Source organism: Rhipicephalus microplus, chromosome 7 (assembly GCF_043290135.1).
Source record: "Rhipicephalus microplus isolate Deutch F79 chromosome 7, USDA_Rmic, whole genome shotgun sequence".
Lineage (NCBI taxonomy): Eukaryota > Metazoa > Arthropoda > Arachnida > Ixodida > Ixodidae > Rhipicephalus > Rhipicephalus microplus.
This window is the reverse complement of record NC_134706.1, coordinates 115,171,709-115,187,551: the sequence shown is the minus strand read 5'-3', so window position 1 is coordinate 115,187,551 and position 15,843 is coordinate 115,171,709. Positions and strand designations below refer to the sequence as shown.

Genomic DNA, 15,843 nt, shown 5'->3' with positions numbered 1-15,843 from the left:
GCAGCAGATTCGAAGATTTCAGGTTTGATCCGGGCAGTGGTAATCGACTTTTGATGAAAAGCCAATCAGACCGTGTATTGCCAGTGCATGTTCAAGAGCACGAGATGGACGCAGATTTAGGAACCCTTCATAAAGGCCTACCTCAAAAACATGTTATGATTTGTCATGTAAATTCACTACATAATTATTACAATAAAATACAGAAGCATACCGGATGAGAGAGAGAACGTCCACTTGATTTTGGAGCTGGCTTCTTGGCCAGAGGACACGTACTTTTCCGTAGCTTGGGAGGAGGTCAGTGGGCGTATTATGGCCAGGCACACTACTTTCTGTATGTTTCCTTGATCTGCTAGGTATAAATACCCACAGCACGTCGCTCAATGAGCAGTTTAGGTCAATTTTGACTTAATAATTGTCAACATCTTTTAAAAATTTCCCGAATAAAATCACAATTGTCTCGTATGCGTTGAGCTGCTCAATATCAACCCCCATAGTTATATCTATAGTTGATCGCAGGAACCATCGCAGTGCCAACCCTCCCTATTCGCTCAATACATGACACTGATTTCGCAGCCCCCTTCTTGGGCTACTGGGAGGGGGTGTCACCCCCGGGCGCAAGCCTATGGCTTTGTCATAAAAAGAACATCTATTCTTTTTACAGTTGCTGTCACATAAATTATTGCTTGTATAATTCTACCATAAGAATTGACGACCCATTTGTCACGGGAAACACGTATTCCCCACTATATTCCGATTGAAGGATATGTGCGATTTAACCTTCCAAAAATACCAAATGAATATGAGAGGCGCTGTAAGGATTGGCTTCGGGAATTTCAACCATCTGGCGTTCTTTAACGTGCACTTAAATCGGAGCACACAAAGCCTGCAGCTTTTTCGCCTCCATCAAAAATGCAGCCACCGCAGCAGCGATTTGATCCTTTCACTTGCGTGTAAGCTGCCGAGTATTTTAGCGACTAGGCTACCGGGGTGGGGCGCTCTTTTCTGGGAGCCATGTATGGCTGGCGAGTATCACCCCCCCCTCACGTCACCCCGCCCCTTGTTTACGACATCCTCGACTTTGAAGAATGAGATGCCACTCGCAGAGGGCGGGGGAAATGTGGGTACCCTTTTGGTTTAACAGCGAAAGCTGGCATGAGCTCAAAACTCGAGTCGTGCGTGGCGCCGTAGTTGTCTGCCACTGCCATTGTTCGTAACCACTATTTAAAAATAAAAAATAAAGCTTTGTACGAAGGACACAGTAAGACTTGAACCCGGGTCTACTGCGTTCCAGCCCAGTATTCTACCGTTGAGCCATGCTAGCATGGTACTTGGGAACTGTTCGCAAACTTGCCTGAGGCAGACTTGTTGTCTTGAAAGGTATTGCGTTATTATGAGTAATTGAGCATTTTAGACCAGCAAAAAAACAACAACGAGGCGTCACACGTTGCGTGTAGCGTAACGAGTGCTTCGTTCAATGCTCCAAACAACTACAGAAGCTTGTTTTTGGTCAGCTATTAACTTTAGGCATTATTCCTCACCGTCGTCAGCCACTGCATAAACCATTGGCACGAAATTCCTAGCAAGTGTTTCGCATCTACCACTGTTCTCAGAAGAATGAAGAAGGATAGCATAGCGAATGGTGGCCTGCTACCAAGAAAACATTGTTGATAATGCTGTAGTGGGTACCAAGCAAGTGCGCTCGCAGCAGTAACCCAATGCGTGTTTAGAAATATCTGAAAGGCTTTTCTTCTAGCTTTCGCTGTGAATGTGCATTTATTTGAAACATTTAAAAGTCACAATTCGCGTGTAATTTAGGCCACATTGACAGGCATTGTGTGTGTAAAAGTAGAGAAATTTCATTATTAACTCTTCAGATGTGTCGGCTTCAAAGTTTTATGCTATTTTGCTGCCTTAAAAGTAAAAGTAACATAAAAATAATTTTCTACCATTCTGAGCGTGATCACAAAGCTTCTATGCTGGCAATAATGAGATAATACAAGTATAGATAGTTTTACTTACGAGTCCGTCCGGCGTCTGCATGCTGTGTTGATGGCATGCTATGCCGCAATAGCAAGAACAGAAAGAATGAAAGGGTAATAAGGATACTGAGGTGATGGGTTCTTAATGCAGTATAACGTTGTTCGCACCTGTTTATTACTGTGCAAAAGTAAAGCCAGGGTCTGATAAAACCGTGCAATAATTTAGATTGTAATAGATATATCCACGTGGTAAATTGATGTTCGCTGCTTCGCACGCCCACAGAAACATGTTCATGGTATTTTTTATCAAAAATATAATCTTGTACACGGCTTACATGAGCATTGAATCTGTTCAAACGATGCATTAGTAGTTCCGACTGCAATTAACACTTGATTAAGTTTCAGTAAATCACTTTAGCGAATGAAGCAGGTGCAGCAGGAATAGAGACGAACAAGTAACTCGTGCTCAATACGTATGCTGACCTTTTTACATGAAGAGTGAGTAAATAGTAACGCTTCGATCATAATAGATAATTACAATCAGGATAGTTGTTTCCCAGGCTTTTGTTGGTAAACTAGGTACGCGCCATCCTCTAGCAGAGCCTACCGTGGTTGCACATTGGCGGGTGACATGAACAAAAAAGAGATATGCGTCACTACACAGCCACATTTTGGCTAACAATACTGCTCAAGCACTGTAAAGTTTTTCAGGTTGAACTTACATGTGGGCGGTCCTACGTAGGTCAGTTCAATGCAGCCGATGCATTATTGAGTGCTTAACACAGCAAAAGTATTTGATTGGGAATCTTAGTACTTTCCATCTCGCATATCACTGCAAAACAAGTGGCTACTCACCTATGTCTACCGATGCAGAGATATTGTCAAAACATAGTTACCAGTAAACTAGAGAAGTTCTGCAGGCATTCCACATTTCCCCGATAACTGAATGAGGGACACATCTGTCATTGAGGCATCGTTGTCCTCTACAGATAAGGAGTTCGCCTATAATGTCAGCCTGTGCACCGGTAAGTGATCACTGTTATTTATTATATTCTTTTTGAAGACTTCTGCACAATTTTGTTGTTGTTACGGGGAGAGATGTTTCGTTTACAGGGCAAGGTGATAGACGGTGGCGGAAGGCGCGTTTCAGCGAAAATCTAATTGCATTTCCCCTCTCTCTTCTCCACTTCGTTCAAAGTACGGTATCAGTTCCCCCGGAGCAGAGGATGTCTACCGCGCGGGTCAGTCAGTATCGCGATGACGGTATGACTTAAGATGGGGCTCATGCACAACGTAACTTTTTCTGTAGTGATGACCAGTAGATCTGAGCCGTGATATGAAGTACGTAATGCCGCTAATGACGCGTTCACACTTGGCCACAAAGAAAACAAAACTGGTGAAACTCCGAGGAAATTTGTTTACTTCGCCACCTACGCAGCCGTAAAACCACCCCACACGAAGCCAGATCTGATTTTCGCTTCACGGTTTCGGCAGCAGCACTAGGCTGAAACCGAGTGATCTAACCTGCCAGCAACAGATTCAACATGACGGTACAAACATCGTCGGTGGCTCACTTCGGCTCAAATCGCAAACTACACGGGCAACACGACCGAGTTTGACGGCCTCAAAAAGGACGCGTTCATCGAGAGCCTATTTTTGGTCACGATCGCTGAGAACACTAGAATTAGACGGTGCAGCAACAGCGAGTAACTATGCCCCAACGTGTCTCGCTTTTCAGTACAGCGAAATGAATGCGCCACAGCCGCTGCTGGTACTTTCGTTTGTGTCGTTTCTGCTGGCGTATCTGCCGGAACAATATTTGAAAAGATGGCAACTTTTTTCAGTACGCTTTGCATGAATAACTAGCATTCAGTACTAGGTTTAGTTTTAAGAAATTAGGCAAAATTGATTTATACACCGAAGAAGTGAACAGCAGCGGCGTCGAGTAGGTGACAAACGAATACGAACATCTTCAACGCGTGCGGCTGTAGTTTTCATGCCGCTCTAGCGTTTCCGTGTTCGCTTCAGCTCTGAAGCGTGAGCGCGCCTTAAGGTGCGACAACTTACGAAAGGGACCCGTGTAGTGGGCCTGAAATGTTTGGCAAAAGACACGCTTGCGGTGTGGGCCCCACACCTTCATTCCTTCGCTGTAAGAGACACGTCCATGTCGCTTATCGTAGTGAGCCTTCTAATGGTCTTGGGATGCAATAGTCTGGAGACCCGCGATGCCTCTCACTTCGTCTGCACGGCATAGTCTCTCAGCAAAAGAAGACTTTTACTGCTCTGAAAACGAGCGATTGGTGCTTAGAGTTATGCGTGGTGGACGAATGTGGAGCAGGTAGAAGGGTCGGAAACCGGTGGTGTGATGGAGTGCAGCAGCGTAGGCATACGTTACAAAAGGTAAAATTGCGTGGAATGTTTTGTGCTTCGAGTTGACGTACATTGTAAGCATGTTATTGAGCGTCCTGTTAACGCGCTCATTTCGTCGGCAAGTCTGTGGGTGGTACGAAGTGACTTGTAGAAAGTGGGAAGCAGACCTGCGAAGCAGCTCCTCCACAACATCGGCTACAAAGTATCGGCCCCGATCAATGATAATAGTGAGAGCGAGCCCGTGGCAGAGGAGGATGTAGTGTAGTAAGAAGACCGAAACGTTGTCAACTTTTGCGGCAGTGAGTGCGGTGCTTTCCCCACAACGAAGAAGTCATCGACAAATATTTCAATCCTGCGGTTTCCAGTGATCGATCATGGAAAAAGACCTATCAAGTAGACACTGTCGACTTCAAAGGAGAAAAATGGTGGCAGTATGGGACTTGAAGCGGCCGTTGGTGCATAAGTAGGAAGTTTATGTTGTTGGCGATGGTCAGAAGTTGCGATACGCTTAGCTGTAGCTTGACGCATGCCTGCCAATAGTGACGTTCCAATGCAGGGTGGTAAGCCCTGGAAAATTCAATATGGCCTGACGTCGGTTCGTCATGGATATCTTGCATCACGATTAATCGCAAAGATTTATGGGCAACCAAAAGTAGGCTGGCCTTTTTTGCAGAAAAAGTTTGCCTATAAAGAATGTCAGCTTACATAACGAAAGGCGAATGACGCGGCTCCTCGATGGCAGGGGACACAAAAATAAGCCAAACTATAATGTTGGCGTTGTTCAGCCTGACATGTAGCGAAATCAGGAAACAGTGTGCCCAGAGCTGAAAAGGAGTAGTAGAAATTTTTAGTGGTATACATTCCAACGAGACTGATTGATTGATTGATATTTGGGGTTTAACGTCCCAAAACCACCGCATTAGTATAGACGCCGTATTGGAGGGCTCTGCAAATTTTGACCACCTGGGGTTCTTCAACTTGCACCCAAATCTGAAAACAGGGGCCCACATCTTTCCCGCCTCCATCAGAAAAGCAGCTGCCGCAGCCGAAATTTGATCCCGCGACTTGCGGATCAGCAGCCGAATACCTTCGCCACTAGACCACCGCAGCGGGGCTATATTCCATCGATTGAAGGGGAAGCTGCGATAGGCAGTCAGCGCCTGCGTGAGGGTGGCCACTTTTAAAATACACATCAAAGGCATGCTTTTGCAAATTTAGAGCCTATCGTGCAAGACGGCTAGAATAATCACGTGGAACAGTGAGCTAACAAAGTAAGCAGTGGTCAGTGAGTATGGAGAAATGGCAGTCGTAAAGGTACGTTCGAAACTTGTGCAGTGCAAAAACGACTGCCAGACATTCTTGCTGTGTAATGGTGTATTTCTATTCAGTTTAGCTCAAACAACGACTTGAGTAGGCAATGGAACATTCCGTGGCTCTGTGACGCTGAACTCAGACTGCACTGAAGCCGATTTCATTGATGTCACTGTGCAGTTTAGTTGGTGCTATTGCGTCAAAACGGCAAACGATATGCCAGCAAGTTAGCCCTATCCTTAGCTCGAAAAATGATGGTTCACAATCAACCGTCCTCTTGAAAAGCACATCTTTGCTGAGTAGACGAGTAAGGAGTCAGACATATCAGTAAAGTAAGGCACAAAGCACCAGAAATATGAGCACAAGCCGCGCAAGTTTCGAAGCTTTTGTACTGAGCGTGGTTGACAGAAGCTTCTGACCGCGTATACTTTATGTGGATGAGGTCAAGGGCCATGCTTTTCTGCCAGATGTCAAAGGAATATAGGCTCACGGCCACGTCAACGATATTTTTTTAATTCAGCGCAAAAGTCACTTTCTCAAGGCACGTCAGAGCAATATCAAGGCCAAAATTGTGTTCCTAAAATGAAGCATTTCTTTCATAAAAGAACCCCAAATGCAGAAACTGAATCTAGGCTAAATTTCACTAGAACCTAAAGCATGCCTCAGTTTGTTTAATTTCTGCAACCGTTTTTTTTTCGAAATGAGGCAATTCCTGATTTTATTGTGAGCTCAAAAAGGACGTTTCTAATCAAAAGTGAGCCAAATACTCACACTGCTTCAATCGAAAGGAGCCATATTGATTAAACTAGCGCTGATACAACAAAGACAATAAAAAACCAACACAATTACGTTTTATAACCTAATTTGGCGCTTACTTTAGGACACGGTGTTCCATGACTAAACTCGATTGTAAAAAATAGGACGCCGACTGGCCTACTTCCCTTTGCATTGGGGTGATTCTATTCGACTTCAGCGCAACAGTATAAGTCCTCCGTTCGCTCCAACATGGTATATTTGAAATAATATTGGAATGATGTATAGTTTTTGGACATCTGTCTGTTTCCTCATGAAGTAGAAGTAACCAGAAATGGCATCGCATAAAACTTACTGGAACACTTTTCAAGGCCTTCAATAATTGCCAGGAAAAAACAGAACACTGATGTCAGTCCAGAATGGTCCGCCTTTTGCCAGGAAGAACCACTCGCTCTTAAAGCCTTGTAATCATCATTATGCCCATGCGTCAAAGCACGGCAACAACGGAAGCACAAGCATGATAATAATTCTATCGCAGAGTACTACGATATTGCACATTTGTATTGTTTTACACTTATTTTACAAGCGAAATCATGTCCAGATGAAATGTTTTAATTTATGCGAGACAAATACACACATTACTTCACAATACTAACAATATTTCACTATGTAGATTTTAGCCACAATATAGATTTGTGGTATTTAAGGAAGAGGAAGTTATTGGCAAAAAGTTGTTTGAGCAGGCCCAATCATATTGTCAGTAAAAAAAGTGCGTTTTTCTGAGTTTCATATAAAGTGCATTTCACTTGTTTAGGAAAAGAAAACAACGCCTCAAATGTGAGGGGAAAGTTTACATCATCTAGAAAACGAAGGCATATTTCTAATATTAGGCCGCCGAGTACTGTGCACACAAAACGCTCAAGGTGGCAGGTGCCTTAAATAATTCAAACCGCATGACATAAACTCAAACACACTGCTTGGAGTTGCAGACGTTGTTTTCTTCTTGTCTGCAGAGTGCATCAGGATTTGCCGAAATCCCGACGTCAGTTCTACGGATGAAACATATGAAGCTGAGAGTAGACAATCGATGATATTGTCGACGAGAAAAAGCGGGTATACACCTCTTTTCGTGATGGAGTTCAACCGCCGATAATCTGCCCACAATCTCCAGGAACCAACTTTTTTCTTAACAAGTAGAACAGGAACTGCCCAGGAGCTAGACGACTCCTGAATAACTTTCTTTGCTAGCATTTTTTCCACCTACTGTGAAATTATTTTGCTCTTACACGTAGATGCACTCTACCATCTCTGGCAGATTGAATAAGCAGAACCAGTATTGAAAACATGGAGAGCTCGTGAAGCTGGTATAAAAATTTTTCGGTCATTCAGCGTGAAAAAAATAACAGATGCATGCTTGCGGAAAATCGGCACAGGTGTTTTCCTCCTCTATGATGACAACGACTCATTCATCATACTCAAGAATACGTCATATGATATATCTTTTATTATATATCTCATAATGAAATATCTCAAATGAGATATTTCAACATACGAGATATCTTTTGGTTGTCGCCAATTACCGAAATGGTAAGGTGATTCCCGGTGTCCTAGTCGAGCACCGTCATTAACATTCTGCTAGGAAAAACATTGGCTCAATAAACGATCTATTCACCCACAGTAAAGATTCCCGCCGCTCGGAAAGATCACACAGCGTGGTACAAACATGTCTTTTATTGTACAGCACAGCTGGATCTGGTAAACTATGACATCGACGTTATTCGCTGCGACTCCACAGACACTGACAGACAGTCTAACGATGAACTGCACTGGTATAGCTTTGTCCTCAACAATGGCAAAAAAACGTTCGCACTGCCCGGTCTCCTCGCAAAATGTCGACAGTAAAATTTCACCAGCTTCAGAGTCCATGGTGGCACCATAATATTTAACATAGGCAACCCCAAGAATAACGTGGTAAGCAGGCTTATCAGATTGATTGATTGATTGATATGTGGGGTTTAATGTCTCAAAAGCACCATATGATTATGAGAGACGCAGTAGTGGAGGGCTCCGGAAATTTCGACTACCTGGGGTTCTTTACCGTGCACCCAAATCTGAGCACACGGGCCTACAGCATTCCCGCCTCCATCAAGAATGCAGCCGCCGCAGCCTGGAATTGATCCCGTGTCCTCGGGTGAGTAGCCGAGTACCTTAGCCACTAGACCACTACGGCGGGGCAGGCTTATTATGAACTGCAAACTCTGCTTTGAGCAATTTTGCACCAGAAGTAACTATTCCAAAACACACTTCTACCGGGTGCAACGCTTATCAACTCAGTGCACAAATTGTTGTGCTGTTTTCCCAAAAAAACATCTGTTTCTGGCGAGTCGAGTCTTGAAACCAATATTCAAAACAGAAACAGGTGCTCCCATGTCGGCTTAAAAGGATGTGGGAACACAATTTATGAGAACGCTGCCTTTCTTATCAAAGAGAGACACTTGTGAAGGCATATCTTTCTGCAGTGAAAATTATCTAGCGACTTCACTTCCCTTGGCCGTAGCGTCTAGTTTCCTGGCGGAGCAGGCGACGTGATATAATAATGGCCCGGGGGTGGTTATTGACAACGGCGGGAAGATGGTGGCGTCACACTTCGCACAGCAGCATGAGATTGCTGTGGTAGTTCGGATGAACTAATTGGCGTGGCAGCTGTTCAGTGGCCGGTGATGATTACCTCTTGTACTTGTGCGCCATGCGAGTGTGAGATGCCGTTCATACAGCGGTAGAAGTGCACGATGGCACTCCGAGCAAAAGCGAGCTATGCGTCTACAAATGTGGCTGAAAGCACACAGGTGGTTCATGCGCGACGCGTGACATGCGGCCGAAGGCACAGTGGAAACTTGCCATGCTGTCAGGTAGGGAGGTGATCTCTGCGGGCAGTCGTCTCGCGGCCCATAATTGTCGGTCTGATGACGTGGCTGTTCCGGCTTCCTTTAGTTGTCGAATACCCAAGATTGATGGCTACAGACGCGCTGTCGCAATGTAGCAAATTTCCATGGACACATGCTGTGGACGTAACAGCAGCATCCCGCTAATTGGGTTTTATGTGCCGCAGTTCTCGCCAGATCACTCGAGGACCCACGTCAATGCTCGTGACAGTGATGACGTAAGGAAGCCGACCAAACTTGGCTGCGATGCACCGTGCTTTCAGTGTCTTGAAGGTTCGGCAAAGTCGGATGATGTCATTTGCCGACGGTATTTCATGCTTGCCTATTAGGTAGTGGTAAGTGTCCTGAGCCATTCTTTTGAGGAAACAGCCGACCTCATCCTCATCTGTCATGAGCGGGTAAACACTTTCACACAACATCAGCACTTCTTCTGCGTACCTCGTGCACGTTTTCCTGAGACTTAGGTGCGTTTATTCAGCGTCCGCTCGGCACACCTCTTTTTTATAGACGGGTCACCAAAGCACTTCTTTATCTTCTCAACCGAATTCGCCCATGAGTCAATGAGGGTGGCGATTTGGGCTTGTTGGTATGGTTGCATGATGATGTGCTGTGTCGATTAGCGCTGTGTTGTGTCTATGTGCCTTCTCTTGTCCGTGTTCGTTGTCTGCGCTACCATCCATCATCGCCCATGAGGTCAAGTTCTGCTCATAATTCTCAAACCACATCATTGGAAGTCCGTCAAGATACAGTGGCATGTAGCCCTGCTGACTGGCGGTGTGCCAGTTGCTATATGGGCTCACCCACCCGTAGTGCTGTAGCCATTCTTCGACATATTCTCAATTTTTTAAGAAGGTGAGAAGCTCCGTGTAACGCTTTCCTGGATGGTGGCGAAACGTTATGGACGATATGAACCTGTGGCTCCGACAAAGCTCGACGGGCTTCCTTTCCATCGTCCTTCTTGGTGGCTCCGATGCGTTCCCCAGCATTCTCCACCAACGTTCTTTCCGTTAGTGATCTTTATTTTACAGGGAGCGGTGATATATGGGGTGTGTTCCAATACTCACTGTAGGTGGCTGAATAGACAGCTATATGGACAGCGGCCACCTTAAGTCCCATTACGATTCTCACGTAGCTGGCAAAGTAGACAGCTCCGAGAACACCGCATCATAGACAAATACGATGGAGGCTACTTTGCTGTCTAAAGAAGATGGCGACTCGGCGAAGTGCTCACATAGATAGATCTCGCCGGAATAGCCATCTGCACACAAGGAGGCGCTACTCCAGGCACTCAATGTGAGTAATGTTTGAATTTTTTCAAACTTTACCACAAAATTGGTTGGAAAATACAGCTGTTATATTTGTTTATTTTGACTTTCTCTTCTTGACGCAAGGTGGCGCCTTGTCGCGTAAAACCCGCCGAGACGTTTTGCAACTTTCTAACAGCATGGGCTCGGTGCTGTCTACTGAGTAGTCAGCGTAGTCTACCTATGTCGTGCTGTCTAAAAATTGGAACACAGCCATGGTCGCGAAAGCCCAGCGAGATTATCATTGCACTTCTTCAGTCTCTTCCACACTTCGTGCGAAGTTACGGTTTCGATTTGTTTTTGATAAATAATTTATGTGCGTGTGCTCTTCAAAATAATTGTTTTCGGCTTTTCGTCAGTGTTCACTCATATGTACATTAAGTTCTATTCCGTCTTCGCTGCTCTGGCGCTTTACCTAAACAAGTTGTCAACTAGCCGAACATTCATTACCGTGGTCATAAAAGGCTAAAGGCCCTATCAAATGAAGAAATCGTACTGTTCCAAAAATCTGCGCATGGATTTGTTTTGTTAGATAACGCACGTTCCCACCGCGTAGACATTCAAATAGTTAAAAAATAGTGATCCCCAAACGTAGGCTTTTATATACGATTTATTTCTTGTTTTCGCGGGTTGCGTAACTTGCTCCCAGCTTGTGAACTGTTTTTGTTATCTCAGTGAGCAAAGTTTGAGCTGATTATTGTCTATTGAACCTCTAGGTTGTCTTGATCTTCTAGACTATCCTTTGTGGCATTTGTGGCACTAAGTAGGTATGAGTAAAGTAATTCATTCGGAAAGGCGTGCATGAAGCTGTTTCACTGATTCCAGCTTACCCAATGAAGTGAAGGAAATTGAAATTTTAGCTATGTGGATGAGCGATGGTGAAAAACATCAACCTTGCTACATTTTGAAAACTGTAGTGTGGCTTAGAGGAATCCTAGGCTGGGAAAACCTATTTCCATTCCAGGCATTCGTGAAGTCGTCTCCATTGAACGTACCACTTATTCATTCGACCCTTATGAATCCGGGAGGATTTACCTCCATGAAGAATGGGTTGATTTTGCCATCTGTGTCAATTATGCGGCTACTACCGGTTGTCTTAACATTTTTATATAAAGGAAAAGTTTTCTAGTGTTGTGTTGTCTTGAATTAGTCTTTCTTTGTCCCTGTTCTTTGTCTGTGCTACCATATACTGCCACTTGTACAAGTTTTACAAGTATTGCTTCCATAGATGCTGACAGTCTTGTATGGGCCGCTGCTCAAGAGAGGTTAAAGCTGTCCTTGCGAAGAAGACGATAAAGTTGTATTGTCGTTGATCGAGTCAGTCTGACGTCCTTGTGTGGTCTTACCTACAGGTTGCAGTTACGGTGTAACGTGACACTGATGGAGGTGCTGGGTAACCGTCTATGCACTGTTACCACGGGGTTGGTCTCAGCCCCGACATCGACGCCTTCGTAGAAACAGCCGATTTTCGGCACAGTCGGCGGCAACTAGGCCTACCACCCCAATTCGGCGCACTTCCGGAACGCTCCATAACCAGGCCAAGTGCGACAACTGCAAGCCAGACTGAACAGACCAGCACTCCACCAGCTCCACGGCCACCAGCCCCTCGAACACCAAAGCCCTTCCATGGGGTGCCCTACAAAGACGTTGAAGACTGGCTGGACCTATACGATCGGGTTGCCGTTGCCAACGAGTGGGGCGAGTGCCGGAAACTCCGGTATGTGTATTTTTACCTGGAGGATTCAGCGCGTATTTGGTTTCAGAACCACGAGGCTGCCCTGACAACCTGGTCGGTCTTTTGCACTCAGCTGCGGAACACGTAAATTAGCGCCGACCAGACGGAGCAAGCTGAACGTCTCCTCAATTCTCGCAATCAAAGACCAAATGAAAGCGTGACCATGTTTGTATAGGAGATGTGTCGTTTGTTCCATCGAGCTGATTCCGCAATGACAGATAGCGAAAAATTGGCAGCATATCCACTGAGTGAATGATGTAGAGTGGGGCGAAGCATTCGTCCGTTCATTCATTCTTGCTTCCATCCGTCTATGCTTCGGTCTCTTACCATCCATGCGTCCATCCGCCCGTCCGTGCCTGAGTCTGTTCGTGCGTCCGTCCCTGCGTTCGTCCTTACATCCGCCCCTGCGTCCGTTCATGCGTCCGTCCATGCATCTATCTCTGTGTCCGCTCCTCCATCTATTCAACACTCCAAGTACTACCATCTCGCATCTTTTCATCATATATTTCTCATATAGAAGCACTGGCATCCAGCGGACATTCGAAGGACTAAAAGAGAGGTGGCACACGCACACTTTATTTTGGCTTGCGCTTCGGGTCTACTTCTCACCTTTAACCACTTTGAGTTCGTGGTATATACTAGTTCACATTATTCATGGCACTGCGGCCCAACGCTCGCTAAACCTTTCTAAAACCAAGGAGGTTACGCCCAGCGAGTATAACGTAGCAACCTTTTCCTGTCAGATAATGCTCAATGTACATGCCAATGGCTGCTAATTGGAAATGAGAGACAGGAGAATTCGGCTTTTACTTTCTTACGGCTTGCACTTCGTATCTACTTCCCACCGTTAACCACCTCGAGTTCATAGTATATACTAGTTCATTGTATTCATGGCACGGCGGCTCAACGCTCGTTAAACTTTCTAAAACTAAGGAGGTTACACCCAGCGAGTATAACATAGCGACCCTTTCTTGTCAGATAGTGCACAATGTACATGCCAATGGCTGTTAATGGGGATCACAGCGTGCGCATTAACTAAACGCCGAATGCTCCTGCCTCTCGTTCCCCATTGGCAGCGATTGGCTTGTACGTTGAGCCCTATTTTTATTTTTCAACAACGCGCAGAAAAATCTCTTACCGGCACCACCTTGGAGGTCAAAACATTATACTTGTTACATTCTTCAACGGCTACCAGGGACGAACAGGTGCCGGTATAAGGAGCTTCGCCCCTAAAAGGTATGCTTTTCGATGCAGCGTGTTAAGGAGCAGCTGCTTGCTGGGATTAGGCAAAACCCACCAGCTACCTTGGCGGAATTCCTCCGTAAAGCGACAACAATGAAGCGAATGCTAAGACAACGGTCTTCAAAGTTTGAGTGGTCAGACAACCTTGCATGTCTCTCAGCACCCTTGGCAGCACCCGACGTGACGAGCGTGAGAGACCATGCTCAGCTAATCCGTGGCATTGTACGCGACGAGCTGCAACAGGTTCGTGCAGTGCCTTCACAGCCTCAAGTGGCTACTCTGACAGATGTCCGTGAAGAGGTGCGGCAGCTGGAACGACCATTATCGCGCCTCCAGCCGAAGCTCCTCTACTAACGTATGCGGAAGCTGTACACAATCCTGCGCCAGCAGCCAGTCCCGACCGACCAGCCTGCAGACGCCGCAACACTTCTCAGGCATGCCGCAGTATATAAAAACCCACGACCGACTTGCCTGCAGATGCCGCAGTACTTCTCGGGTCTACCACGCTATGAGAATCCGCAGCGTAATGTGTGGAAATATAGCGTGCGGCGCGCGTCCGACAATCGGCCACTTAGCTACTACTGTGGTGAGCCAGGCCACTTGTACCAGGAGTGCTCGTACAGACAGATCGGCTTGCATGAAATTCGACCTTATGCTCATCGGCCCCGGAATGGCGAACAACCAGGCGCTATTGCAGAATACTTGGCAAGCCTGCCATCTCCGAACCGTCAGTGACACGAATCACTCTCTCTGTCTCCTCGACGCTCTACGTCCTCCTATAATGCTCTACTTTAGTTGATGTGGCTGTGGGACGATCCGCTAAGTCCCCAAGTCCACGCCGGGAAAACTAGGATCAGCGGCCTCCGGGGGTAGGACTGTTGTTAAGCTATAGTCAAAGCAGCTTTTTCCGACTCATCCGTCGACCTTGAAAAATTCCTTCCAGCCGACACCTCTCATCACCGACGAACCTGTTTCTGGTGACATTGCCGTTCTTGTCGACAACCATCCAGTAACTACTCTGGTCGGCACCAGCGCTGACTACTCAGTTATCAGCGTAACTTGTGGCTGAACTCAGGAATGTCGCGACTCCTTTGGGCATCAACCAAACCTTCCGGTTTCCATCTCTTGACACGAATCTGGAGATGCACCGCAAGGCTGCAAATATGTGAGTCGACGTTCATTGCTTCTTTCTTTGTGCTTACCGAATGCTCTCGGGAAGTGATCTTTGGCATGGATTACTTTCGCCAGCACGGCGCTGTTATAGATCAAGGCTGCCTCGTAACGTTTGCTGAAAAATATGCTCTCAAGCCTAGAGATACCGATCCGCAGAGGACTGTGTTTCGCATGGTTGACGAGACCGTCACACTTCCGCCACGAACCAGTATGTAGTGCTATCGTAGTGCTATCGTAGTGCTATCGTAGTGCACGAACCGTATCGTGTAGTGCTATCGTAAGTAGTGCTATCGAAACAGTAGTGCTATCGCTGAAGCCAACCTTTCAGTGCTCTTGTCTTAGCAAATCTACGTTGACCATGGCATAATCCAATTTAAACGTGAGATGACAGAGCTTTTGGTCACAAATTTTAGTAGAGCATACCAAAATTTCACTAAGCAAACAACTAACACTCATTTCAAACCCATTGACGATAAAGCGTGCATGATTATTACCCCAATTTCTGCAGCTATTAAAATGACACAGCAGTAGCCGATGCAGCCAATGTCGATTTGAAGCTGTCATGGGCACAAAAAGAGCAAACTCGCGGTATGCTTCGCATGTTTAGCGACTCTTTCGCGTCTACCTTCAAGATAAAGCAAACGCCAACCGTAAAGCACCGCATTGTCCCAGACCAATCTGAACGACCCACACGTCAGCACGCCTACCGAGTATCACAAAAGAAACAAGAGACAATACCTTCTCAAGTGAAGCAGATGCTCAAAGGCGGCGTAATACAACCCTCGAACAGCTTATAGTTGTTCCCCATCATACTAGTAACAAAGAAAGATGGTGCTCCTCGATTTTGCGTCCATCACCGCAAACTGAACAAAGGGACAAAGAAAGACGTTTATCCTCTTCCGCGCATGGACGACTCACTAGAACGCCTGCGACACGCCCGATATTTCTCCTCCTTGGATTCACACAGCGGCTACTGGCAAATTGAAGTTGATGAACGCGACCGAGAGAAAATAGCATTCATAACACCTGATAGT

The 15,843-nt window shown here is 45.9% G+C and overlaps 1 protein-coding gene across 8 annotated transcripts in view; it reads right to left on the bottom strand.

Annotated features, from left to right (window-relative positions):
* The window catches only part of LOC142767047 (uncharacterized), a 195,675-nt gene that overhangs the window by 88,739 nt on the left and 91,093 nt on the right, over positions 1-15,843 (bottom strand). For all 8 annotated transcript variants that reach the window (XM_075868267.1, XM_075868262.1, XM_075868270.1 and 5 more), the window contains one exon: positions 2,020-2,057. In XM_075868267.1, coding sequence (XP_075724382.1) covers positions 2,020-2,057 — 38 coding nt within the window. The remainder of the gene's footprint in view (positions 1-2,019; positions 2,058-15,843) is intronic.